The sequence below is a fragment of the Felis catus genome, chromosome C2 (assembly GCF_018350175.1).
Source record: "Felis catus isolate Fca126 chromosome C2, F.catus_Fca126_mat1.0, whole genome shotgun sequence".
In the NCBI taxonomy this organism is placed as follows: domain Eukaryota; kingdom Metazoa; phylum Chordata; class Mammalia; order Carnivora; family Felidae; genus Felis; species Felis catus.
This window is the reverse complement of record NC_058376.1, coordinates 4,368,189-4,380,325: the sequence shown is the minus strand read 5'-3', so window position 1 is coordinate 4,380,325 and position 12,137 is coordinate 4,368,189. Positions and strand designations below refer to the sequence as shown.

The following is a 12,137-nucleotide window of genomic DNA, read 5'->3' as shown; positions in this document are numbered from 1 at the left end:
GCATCATTACCCTCCTGTACAGATGACGCGTCAGAAATACCCAAAAAAGTGATCGCAGTCCCTAGGGGGACGTTGTGAGGACCTAGAAACACGTTCTCTCACTCCGGTTAAAGCACTTCATGCATTTATCCATTCAATGAACAATGACTTCTTATTATTCACTTGTGAACCTGAAAAACAAAACTGCTAGTTGTTTTACCAGCAAAAGAAGACGGGTGTACTTGGGAATAGCAGAGACTTACAGTCTCAGACAAGTTAGCTAGGGCAAAGCCATGGGCAAGTCTGGATAATGCAGGAGCGGAGGCTCTTTTGTGGATGAAAGTGAGGCTGAGGGTATTGTAAGCACAAAGCTCATTGGTGTAAACCGGGAGCTGGAGGTGTCGTGGCTTCTTATTGGCTGGGCTGTTGCCCTGGGAGGGAGAGCCGTCCTTCCTCCTCCTGTAACATAGTGGCTAAGGGCAGGGCGTGTCTCTTCCTGTTGGCTTCGCAATGGAAGATGAGTGGTGGGGCTGAGAGCTCCCCCTCCCGGCCCCCCACTCCATTTTAGTGAGGTCTGTCTTTATTAATTTGCACTCACCCTTTCACTACACCCAACTTACTGGGTAAAGGGTTTGCTTGCATGGGAGAGAAATTGGAATTACAATAGGGAATACAGAACCATCGGTGAACTGTAGAATTTTTCAATTATCTTGTGTTCCCTTGGTTCTACATGAAGATGGGTGGATGATGGATAGATAGAGACCAACAGTCGAGCCCTACCTCACACCGTATACAAAAAGCAGCTCAAAGTGGATCAAAGGCCTAAATGTAAGAGCTAACATCATAACATTCTAAAAATAAAACACAGGGGCAGATCTGCATGACCTTAGATTTGGCGACAGTTTCTTCGACATGAAACCAAAAGCACAGGCAACAACAACAAAAATGTGTGGACACCCTGGACTTCATCAAAATTGAAAAAGATTTATGTATCAAAGGACGCTATCAAGAGAGCGAAAAGACAATCCACAGCACGGGGAAGATATTTGCAAATCCTAACTCTGAGGAGGGCCTAGTGTCCAGAATGTGTAACTCCTGTCGCTCAACAACAAAAAGACGTACAACCCGATTGAAGATGGGCTGGACACTTTGGTGGACATTTCTCCAAAGGAGATACACAGGTGGCCAACAAGCACCCAAAAGGACGCCCCCGTGTCATTGGTCATCGGGGAAAAGCGCGTCCAAACCACAAGAAGATGCCACTTCACGCCCACTAGGATGGCTCCAATGTTTTTCATGCCGAACACAATGGAACCGGTGTTGGGGAGCCCACGGAGGAACTGGGGCCTCGCACCTCGCTGCTGGGAATGTAAAATGGCGCAGCTGCGGTGGAAAGTGTCTGGCGGTTCGTCGAAAGGTAGACACAGAGTGACCATCTGCCCCAGCAATCCCTCTGCTAGGTATATACGCCCAAGAGAACCGAAAAGAGCTATTCCAACAAAAACTTGCACAAAAATGTCCACAGCATCACTGTTCACGACAGCCAAGAGGTGGAAACAACCAAATGTCCACTTACTGACGAACGGGTAAGTACAATGTGGTCTCCCTGTTTGGTGGAATATTACTCAGCCATGAACAGGAGTGGAGCACGGACACCTGCTACAACGTGGACGAACCTGGAGAACATGATTTTCAGTGAAAGTAGCCAGACACAAGAGGCCACGTGCTGCGGGATTCCTTGTTTGTGGAATGTGTGGAACGGGCAAACCCATAGAGACAAGAGCAGATTAGTGACTGACGGGGGCTGGGAGGGGGGCTCCGAGATAGTGCAGGATTTCCTTCCGGATTGATGAGAATGTTCTGGAAGTAGAGGGTGGTCGGGGTTGCACAACATTGTGACTCCGCTAAATGCCACTGACTTGTACATTTTAAAACAGTTAAATGCTTGGGTGCTTGGGTGGCTCAGTTGGTTGAGCATCTGGCTCTTAGTTTCGGCTCAGGTCATGATCTTGGCGTCGTGGGATCAAGCCCCACACTCTGTGTGGTTCCATCTTGAGATTCTCTCTCTCTCCCTCTCTCTCTCTCCCTCTCTCTCCCTGCACGCTCTCTCTCCCTAAAAAAAAAAAAAAATATATATATATATATTTAAATGGTAAATTTTATGTCTTCACACACACACACACACACACACACACATGCACACACACACACACACACACACACACCCCACAACTGCTAAGGGATTTCTAGGAGTGAGACCCCACACTCAGCAGCACTGGAGATTATCAACACTATATATTTTGGCTGATCTGACAGGTGGGACATTTATGCTTTAACTCGAGAAACTTTATTAATGAGCTCAGATAGCTTTCCATACACTTACTGGAAATTCGAGTGTTTTGAATGTTGTATTTGATTCTTTTGTACCTTCTCCTGCCTTGGTTGTGGGGACTTTTAAATTCCGTATTGATCTTTCATCCATCATGCACACCGCCAATATTTTCTGGCAGTTGGGTATCTTCGGTTTGCATGCCGAGAAGATTCCCTTTGGGTTTTGGCGGAAATGACACCGGTGATGGCGGATCGGGGCCAAGTCCCTGCATTTCCCACCCGCGACTGTCTCGGGTCCCCGGCGCATGTACATTGCCTGCATTCTGTGGTCAAGTTTGACTCTCTCGTGCACGTCTTACTCCCTTAACATTCCTTGTAGGCGCTTCACGGCTTGGCCCGCAAGGGCCCTGCGTGTCTGTCCCTCGGAGCGGCTGGTGGGGGGGGGAGGGGGGTGGGACGTCGATCGCACACTGAGCGGCGGCATGAGTGTGACGTTAGAAACCGTGACAGTCACCCAGCAAAAGCTGCCTCGAATATTTCTGGAGCCAAAGGACACAGAAAAACAGCGTCCTGCAACCGACTCACAAGACGACTGAGTAAAATCCAATCGTAGAAAATAAAGCAGCGCTAATGAGGGCTTACCCTGCAAGCAGCTCTCAGACCAACAAGGAAGGAGGCGTGTGAGCCGTCGGCTGGGACAACACGCAGCCGGGAGGTATAAAAGCCGACAGAGAGCCAGAGCTCCTCACACACACGCACACACACACACACACACACGCACTCACACACACACACCGCCTCCTCCAGCCCCACCGCCCCCGCCATGGCCGCGTCCACCCTGTCCGTCTGCTCCAGCCACCTGAGCTATGGCAGCCGCGTCTGCCTGCCCGGATCCTCGGACTCCTGCCCCGACTCCTCCTGGCAGGTGGACGACTGCCCAGAGAGCTGCTGCGAGCCCCCGTGCTGCGCCCCGGCCCCCTGCCTGACCCTCCTGTGTGGCCCCTCCTCCCCCTGCCAGGGAGACTGCTGCACCCCTGCGTGCTGCAAGCCCGTCTGCTGCACCCCTGCGTGCTGTAAGCCCGTCTGCTGCACCCGTGTCTGCTGCGAGGACTCCCCCTGCTCAGCCCCCTCCTGCTGCCAGCCCAGCCCCTGCTGTAGACCCTCCTCCTGCGTGTCCCTGCTCTGCCGCCCCGTGTGCAAGCCCGTCTGCTGCACCCCTGTCTGCTGCAAGCTCTTCTCCTGCACCCCTGTGTGCTGCGAGGACTCCCCCTGCACAACCTCTTCATGCTGCCAGCCGTCCTGCTGCACCTCCTCCCCCTGCCAGGAAGACTGCTGCACCCCTGCATGCTGCAAGCCCGTCTGCTGCACCCCTGTCTGTTGCAAGCCCATCTGCTGCACCCCTGTCTGTTGCAAGCCCGTGTGCTGCACCCCTGTGTGCTGCGAGGACTCCCCCTGCTCAGCCCCCTCCTGCTGCCAGCCCAGCCCCTGCTGCAGACCCTCCTCCAGTGTATCCCTGCTCTGCCGCCCCGCGTGCCCCCGCCCCGCCTGCTGTGCCCCTGCCTCCTCCTGCTGCCGCCCGGCCTCCTGCGTGTCCCTGCTCTGCCGCCCCGCGTGCCCCCGCCCTGCCTGCTGCGGCCCTGTCTCGGGCCAGCCCTGCTGCTGACCGGCTCCAGCTTCTGCCTCTAGAGCTGCTATCTTTGCTCCAGAGCACAGGCGTCCTCTCTCAGGAGCCCCGGAACCCCTCTGGGGGCGCCAGGATGCCCCTGCCCCTCGGTGGACGCACAGCTGCTGCCTCCCGGGGATCTGGACGTGCCCGGCTTCCCTTTCTGCAAAGACAGGTCCCTCAACGGGGTGGGGGGTGGGGGGGCTGCTGCACCCTGGAGCCCTCCCCTGCAGGGCTGGTTGCTCTCATTCCGGGTGACAAAGGCCACTGCTATCATCAATAAAATGTCTGGATCATGAAACAGAGATGGCTGTGTTGTTCCCTCTCCTCTGAGCCCAGAGACCACGCCAACGCGGGCAGCGTTTGCTCTGCCTGGTGGAAGCAAGCGATAAAGACGTAGCCTCCAAGTCCAAGTTCAAAGCCCCCGAAAGAGGAGATCTGCACGCGGACGCCGTCCGCATACTCCACTTCCCTTCCCACCCCACGGCCCCACCCTCCTCCCGGGGAAGAGCCAGGCCTTCCCCGGGCTGGGCCCGGCATGTGAGTGCGGCTGCAGAAGCCTCTCGCCCTGAGTGGGCCTTGGGCCCTGCCCACGCCTGGCCCCCCGCCCGTGCAGGTTAAAGGTGGGACCCTACCTGGTGGGAACCCGAGGGCCCAGTAACACCGCGCTGACGCCCTTGGAGAGAAGCGTCCACACACAGGAACGCCTGCGTGCTGGTCTGGGCACGAGGGCTGACGCTCTGAAGCACCAGCAGATTCCCGCGGGCCCCAGGAGGGGTGCAGGGGTCGGTTCAGGCATCACGCATTCTGCTCGAGGTTTCAAGGCCTGATTGAGGAGACAGGGAGCTAAACGCTGCCTTGTGAACAAATCCTCAGGACAGTGGAAGAGGACGAGCCTGCAGTCTCAGTGGACCACTAGCACTAGAGAGGGTCAGGGAGCACCGGCCAGACCCACCAGGTCAGCGTCAGGCTCCCTATTTGTCCCTGGTGCCAGGGACAGACGGAAGAGGCCCTCGGGAGCAGAACAGCAGAGGCCGGCAGCCGGGAGAGGGGGGTACCTCCTCGCAGAGGCTGGCTCTCCCCACCCCCCTCCCAGGGAAGCAGAGACAGAGCAAAATCCCCAGGGGCCTGTGAAGAGAAAGGGGCTGGATTGTTACCTGCCTTGACTCCTAAATCCCTCAGTTTCCCCACATTTATTCAAAACCTCGTCCATTGGAATTTTAAGAAAAATTCCAGCGTCTGCACAGATAGACGGGCAGATTGGATTCCTCACAGCACAGAGTGAGAGACGTGAGGAAGTTCCGCCTCATCGGGAACCAAAAAGAGTGCAGTGCACGGATGTTGACTCACGTGGAAACCAGCAACCCACAACCCACAGCGGTGCCAGGATAGTGCATGGGAGGGAGGGGCAGGGCCCCTGCAGGACGTGCCCCCGCCCCCACCCCTGCCCCGTGGCACAAGAACATCCAGGACTTTCTGATGGCTCCCCGGGAAAGTCGGTCACAGCTGCAGAAGGCGTGGCCGTCCACCCTGAGGCCAAGCTGCTCCTGGCTGGGGCGTCTACATGGCCAGCTGGACTGCTCCCAGATGGGGTGTCTACACGGTCAGCCAGATTACTCACAGATGGGGCATCTACACGGTCAGCCCGACTGCTCCCAGATGGGGCGTCTACACGGTCAGCCAGACTGCTCACAGAGGGGCGTCTACACAGTCAGTAGGACTAGTCCCAGCTGGAACATCTACATGGTCAGTGGACTGCTCCCAGACAGGGCGTCTACATAGCCAGACTGCTCCCAGATAGACATCTACATGGTCAATCAGACTAGACTGCTCACATTCAGGGTATCTACACGGTCAGCCGGACTAGACTGCTCCCAGATGGGGCATCTATATGGCCAGCCAGACTGCTCCCAGACGGGGCGTCTCTACACCATCAGCCAGACTGCTCCCAGACAGGGCGTCTACACGGTCGGCCAGACTAGACTGCTCCCAGACGGTGTGTCTACATAGCCAGACTGCTCCCAGATAGACATCTACATGGTCAATCAGACTAGACTGCTCACATTCGGGGTATCTACACGGTCAGCCATACTAGACTGCTCCCAGATGGGGTGTCTCTACACCATCAGCCAGACTGCTCCCAGATGGGGCATCTACATAGCCAGACTGCTCCCAGATAGACATCTACATGGTCAATCAGACTAGACTGCTCACATTCGGGGTATCTATGCGGTCAGCCATACTAGACTGCTCCCAGATGGGGTGTCTCTACACCATCAGCCAGACTGCTCCCAGATGGGGCATCTACATAGCCAGACTGCTCCCAGATAGACATCTACATGGTCAATCAGACTAGACTGCTCCCAGATGGGGCATCTACACGGTCAGCTGGACTGCTCACAGAGGGGCGTCTACACAGTCAGTAGGACTAGTCCCAGCTAGAACATCTACATGGTCAGTGGACTGCTCCCAGACAGGGCGTCTACACGGTCGGCCAGACTAGACTGCTCCCAGACGGGGCATCTACATAGCCAGACTGCTCCCAGATAGACATCTACATGGTCAATCAGACTAGACTGCTCACATTCGGGTTATCTACACAGTCGGCCAGACTAGACTGCTCCCAGACGGGGCATCTACACGGTCAGCCGGACTGCTCCCAGACAGGGGATCTACACGGTCAGCCAGACAGCTCTCAGACAGAACGTCTACACCGTCAGCGGGACGACTCCCAGCTAGAGCGTCTACACCGTCAGCGGGGACCGCTGCCCAGGAGAGAACGAGTCGGAGGTGATGGCTGTCGTTACCTTTGGAAGCTTCTTGAACGCCGTTCACGGTGCAGCATGTTCTGGGACCCTCCAGATCTCGGGGGAGCCCGTCTGTGGGCAACTCCCGACCCCAGACACCCCGTCACCCATCGGGCCCGAGACTAGGACGGTCGCCCCCTCCGAGGCATCACTGAGGACACTGGGAGGGCCTCCCCGCTGCCTGGTGGGTGGGCCCGTGTCCCCGGGGTCCTGGAGGGAGGGTGTGTGCAAGACGAGGGCCTGATGAAACGACTGAGCACCTGTGACGGTGAGACAGTGGCTGGCGGTGGGGTCTGAACGGGACCAAGGATGAGGAAGGGCTGCGAACGGCCGGTGCTCTGAGAGCCGCTCCTGAATTTCACATCCTCTATGATCCCGTGACCTCACGATAAGGGAAGTTTCCAGATATGTGTCCGTTGCAGGAAGGACCCCCCCTTGATGGTGTTCCTCTTACACTATTTCTTGGTTCCCAAACAGCTTCCCCCCGGCACCCCAGTGTGCCTTGGCTTCCTTGTGCCGACCACCACGCCCTCTCTGCGCGTCTCCCGCCTGTCCCTGGGATGACACGGGCCCGCCCGGCTACTCCAGGGCATCTCCCGTTGCGAGACCCTCCGTGCACCCATCTGGGAAGCCGCCTCGCCTGTAGGGCTGCAGTCGCTGATTCTGGGCATGGGGACGCGGGCATCTCTGGGGCCCACGGAAGTTACCCACAAAGCCCTGTGCCCCCGGACGTTTGCAGGAGGAGCTGTACTCTGTATGGAGCGGACAGTTTTAATGGTTAGACCGGGGTGGGCTCGCATAGTAATTGCCGAGCAGGGGACTTTTAACCTCACAAAGTCAGAGGGTCACCCTGGGTCCCGCCCAGAGCTGAGTGAGAACTGACCTCACGTTCAAGGGACACAGGAAGCCCTGGGGGCCTGTCAGGCTGAGCTAGGAGTGCCCACGCGCCCAAGGGGCCGCCTTTGAGTGGTCAGTCCCCCGGGCACAGCCATCTGGTCCCCTGTGGCTTCTCTGCAGAAGGAGCTTTCCAGAAGCCTGGGAGCGAGCCCTGGAGGAAGCAGTTTGGGGAAAGCACTAAGGAGAGACAGCACACGCTCGGGTGGGCTTCACATGCGCTCTGGGATTTATTAGAGCTCGGTGCTGGCGGCTGCAGAGCCTGGGCGCTTGCACCAGCCAGGGTGGGTGCCGTGTGGACGACCCGGGCCGGGGTCGGGGGACGCCGGGGGTGACTCTGTCTGCTTGGTTAGTGGGGATCAGGCGGCTTTGCTGTAAGATGGTCTAGTCAGGTCCAGAAGGTCTCAGGTGGACGAGGTCTGCCTGCCGGGAGTTCAGACAGCAGCTGCTTCTGGCCCCACGGAGGAGGGGTCCTAGGAGGCCACGGGCTAGCCGCAGTTAGGGGTGCCACAGGGAACAGGCCTGAGGACCAGGGTGGGGCAGGAGGGCCGGCAGCACCCGGAGGACTGGCAGGAGGGGGTCACACACACAATGGGCTTGCAGCTCACAGGCAGGTACACGACAGGCTTGCAGCTCACGGGCACGTGGCAAGACGTCTGGCAGGAGCTGGGCACATAGCAGGACGCCTGGCAGGAGCTGGGCACATAGCAGGCTGTCTGGCAGCCAGTGGAGCCGCTGGTGTGGCACATGGCGATGTAGGGCTGGAGTGGAGTCAGGGTGGAAAACGGGGCTGGTCTGGAGCCTCCTTCCCCAGGCGGCTTTTATACCCAGGCTGTGGCGTCCCGGCAACAAGCCACACAGGTGCCCTCCTCCTGGTTGCCTGCTTGTTTTCTTCCTCTTCCTCCTGGGTGCGTCTCTTCCTGGAGGTTCTGCGGGAAGTGACTCCGTTCAGGAAACTCGGTCTCAGCCCCCAGGCTCCCTGTGACCCAGCGGCCCTGCGATTTCTGGATTCAGACCCCAGGTTGGATGGCCAAGGACCGTCAGCAGGGACAGGGGACTCCACATCAAGACGCTCAAGGTCCTCCCCAAGTTTATACACCCTGCCCCCTGTCCACACAAGTACCATCCCAGTCACCAGACCCGGGGTGGGGGGACGGGGTGGGGGCGGTCCCCCCGTTTTGATTTGGAAACTCAGTGATCTACAAGGCCTGCTGGGCTCCTCATCGGGGAGAGCCGTGGCCACGTTATTGCAAGAATAACAATGAGGGAGTCCCAGCTTTGTGCCGGGTGTTGTGCTAAGCATCTCACGTGGATCGTCTCATAACTGATTAGTTATCGGTCCCTGCCACCATTCGAGGGGTAGGTGTGCCCCACTTACACGGATGTGCAATTAGGTTCGGAAGGATTCCGTGCTGTGTGCACGTTCTCACCGGGGCGACCAAGCAGCAGGAATTGGAAGCTGCTGGGTTTCACTCTGGAGTCCGTGGTCCTCACCAATGGGCCAAATTATGCTGGGGCTTTGGGGGGGTTTCTGAGATTCTTGGAGCTGTTTGGTAGAATTTTTTTTTAATAGATCAAATTTGGGTATTTTGTCCATTATTCAAAACATTCTTGTGCTTCAGTATCATTCTCTTCTCCTTCTTGTGTTGAACTTGCTTGTTGTTCGACTTCCCGATATTGTCCCAGGGACCCTCTTCGTTTTTCGTAATTCTGTTCTCTCTTCTTCAGACTGGATGATTCCTCCTGACGTGTCTTCAAGTTGACATTGTCTTTCTTCTTCTGTCGGCCCAGGACTGGCATGCCTGGACCCCCAGCTGCACGGTCTGAACCCGTCCGCCCACACCTAAAGACGAGCATCCACGCTGCGCTCGTCCACACTTCCCACTGCTCCTGGAGCATGCCCATCCTACAGCAGTGTCGTTAACACTCCCACGGCTGCCTCTGCTTGGAACACCGCCTCCCGACCCCTCCGCATCTCCCAGGAGCCAGCTCAGCGTCGCCTCCACACAGAGGCCCCCAACCACCCACCAACACCCCATTACTCTCTACCTGCTGAGCCTGCTTTCCTTTCTGGGACTCGGCCCTCTCTGTAATTATTTCAGGCGTTGATTTGTACGCACTCATGTATCCATGGCCCCGGAAGGCCCATGAGGCTAGGGCATCTCTATAGCCAGCACAAAGTATATGTCTGTTGCACGAACAAATCGATGATTACATAGATGGCTATAAGGCAGAAGTCGGTCACCTTTCTATAAATGGAAGACAGTAAATGTTTCAGCCTCTGCAGTGACGTGGTCTGTCTCATAACCACTTCACATTACAGCGCGAGCCCTAGACAGCACGTAAGCAAACGAGCATGGCCGTTTCCAATAAAACTTTATTTGCCAAACAGGCGGCAGGCCACCTTTGTCCCACAGACGTCTCTGCTGCCCAGTTTGCAGATCCCTACTTTAATGTTTTCCCGTGCAAAATAAAAGCTCAAAACACATTATTGCCCCAAAGCCTCCACTGACGGCAAAAAGGAATAAAGGCTCGGCGTTGAGTCGAACCGGTGGCGCTCTGGGCACAGTACCGGCCTGGAGAAGTGACACGGACCCCAAGTAAAGTCGAACCAGGACGTCCTGTTTACAGAAGAAGAAACTGGCCTCTAAGCTAAATTTAATTTACAGCGGAGCGTCACATGGGGGAGGGCGTCTCAGGACAAGAGGGTGTTGGGGAAACGTGGTGGGAACAGCCATGAGGAAGTCCACAGCTGTGCCTCTGGGTGGCCTAGGACGCCCACGGCCCAGTATAAAGGCGGCCCAGGCAAGGAGCCTCCAGACGTCCCCGCCCTCCTCCCTCCCGGACACCGGCCGAGCCCCACGCCAACATGTGCCACACCAGCTGCTCCACGGGCTGCCAGGCTTCCTGCGGCTCCTCCGGCCCCTGCCAGGCGTCCTGCTGTGTGCCCGTGAGCTGCAAGCCCGTGTGCGTGCCCGTGAGCTGCAGACTCGCCGTGTGCGTGCCCGTGAGCTGCAGGCCCGCATGTGTGCCCTCTTGCCAGTCCTCTGTGTGCGTGCCCGTGAGCTGCAAGCCCGAGTGTGTGCCCTCCTGCCAGTCCTCCACATGCGTGCCCGTGAGCTGCAGACCCACCGTGTGCGTGCCCGTGAGCTGCAGACCCACCGTGTGCGTGCCCGTGAGCTGCAAGCCCGAGTGTGTGCCCTCCTGCCGGCCCTCCTGCCCCACCCTGGTCTGCAGACCCGTGTGCTGTAGCTCCCCGTGCTGCTTCTGACCAGGGGTCTCCTAACACCTGCTCCGGGGGCAGAGGGGGCCCCACCCGTGCCCCTCCGGTGAGGACCAAGTCTTCGCCCGGCCTCCGGTTCTGCGCGTGGCAGCTCAAACATTCCCGATGAATCGTCTGAACCCTGGGGCGAGGACGGAGCAGGACGAGCCGGATCCCCCTGTGACCCTGCGTGTCTCTGCCAGGGTCCTTCTCTGTCTCCGGCAGGGAACCCAGCCCGTGTGAGCCCAATAAATCGTGCCTTCCTGAGGCAGCTTGCCCCTGTCTTATTTTCACAGACTTTGAAGTTCTTTCCTCGACGGCATATACAAACCATAAGCGCAGCCGCCCCTCCTCAAAGAGCCCCCTTTCCAACAGCTCAGCTGGAGGTGGGGGCTCCTCGGAGGCCGCAGGGGAGCGGTGCCATCCACACACCCACCACGGAGACTCACACTGCAGAAGGGGAAGTGCAGGGGTAACCCGCCTCGCTGAACAGGGGCCGGGAATCGGGCCGGGCGCCGGGCCTGACTTGGTGCCTTCGAGGATCGCTACAACAGGGAGGGCGGGGAAGCTCGCACAAACCCACCCCCACTACAAAGGGGAGTCTGACCATCCCGGGGAGGAGCAGCCGGAAGTGAGGAAGCCTCGCCCTCCAAGACCCAGGCCCACGGGCCTGCTCAGGACTGACCCGGGGCAGAACAACAGAGCCCTCCTGCCCCTGACTCGGCCTGGCCGGCACGGCCGCAGGAGCAGCAATGGTCACTGGGGGGAGGCAGGCATGTGGAGGGTCCCCTCCGTGGGCAGGGCACACAGGGGCTGCTGGAAACTTAGGGCAGAGCAAGAACTCTGCGCCTCCAGCCCTCGCCCTAGCGCACAGCACTGGAAGCCCAGCACGAAGGAATCCGAAGTCTTAGGTACCTTGAAGGTCATCGCAAGAACAGCAACGCCCAAGCCAAGGTCAACATCTGAGCAGGCTGATCGAAAATTACCCCCACCACCCTGGTGACCTGACAGAAGAGACTCACCAGTTTCCAGGAAGAAACACTGGGTATGTCCCTTTCAATTGATACAGGATATCTGATATTCAAACAAACATTTGAAGACATGGAAAAAAGTAAGCAAAAAAGATCAATCCATTGTCCAGAGACGAAGCAGTCAATAGAACTAGACTCAGGAGTTACTCAGATGTTAAAACCATCAGACA

At 57.7% G+C, this 12,137-nt stretch overlaps 3 protein-coding genes across 3 annotated transcripts; 2 read left to right on the top strand and 1 right to left on the bottom strand.

Annotated features, from left to right (window-relative positions):
- The first annotated feature begins 3,061 nt into the window (after nucleotides 1-3,061).
- LOC109491674 (keratin-associated protein 10-7-like) lies at nucleotides 3,062-4,278 on the top strand. Its single transcript, XM_019811142.3, has one exon. The coding sequence runs from the start codon at nucleotides 3,134-3,136 to the stop codon at nucleotides 3,971-3,973; it is 840 nt and encodes a 279-aa protein (XP_019666701.3). The 5' UTR covers nucleotides 3,062-3,133; the 3' UTR covers nucleotides 3,974-4,278.
- Nucleotides 4,279-7,880: 3,602 nt separating this feature from the next.
- On the bottom strand, nucleotides 7,881-8,438 carry LOC111562335 (keratin-associated protein 12-1-like). The gene has a single exon (XM_023260843.2). It carries the CDS (start codon nucleotides 8,421-8,423, stop codon nucleotides 8,163-8,165), a length of 261 nt encoding a protein of 86 aa, XP_023116611.2. The 5' UTR covers nucleotides 8,424-8,438; the 3' UTR covers nucleotides 7,881-8,162.
- A 2,032-nt stretch (nucleotides 8,439-10,470) lies between these two features.
- Nucleotides 10,471-11,203, top strand: LOC105260893 (keratin-associated protein 12-1-like). The gene has a single exon (XM_011285802.4). The coding sequence runs from the start codon at nucleotides 10,544-10,546 to the stop codon at nucleotides 10,943-10,945; it is 402 nt and encodes a 133-aa protein (XP_011284104.2). The 5' UTR covers nucleotides 10,471-10,543; the 3' UTR covers nucleotides 10,946-11,203.
- The last annotated feature ends 934 nt before the right edge of the window (nucleotides 11,204-12,137 follow it).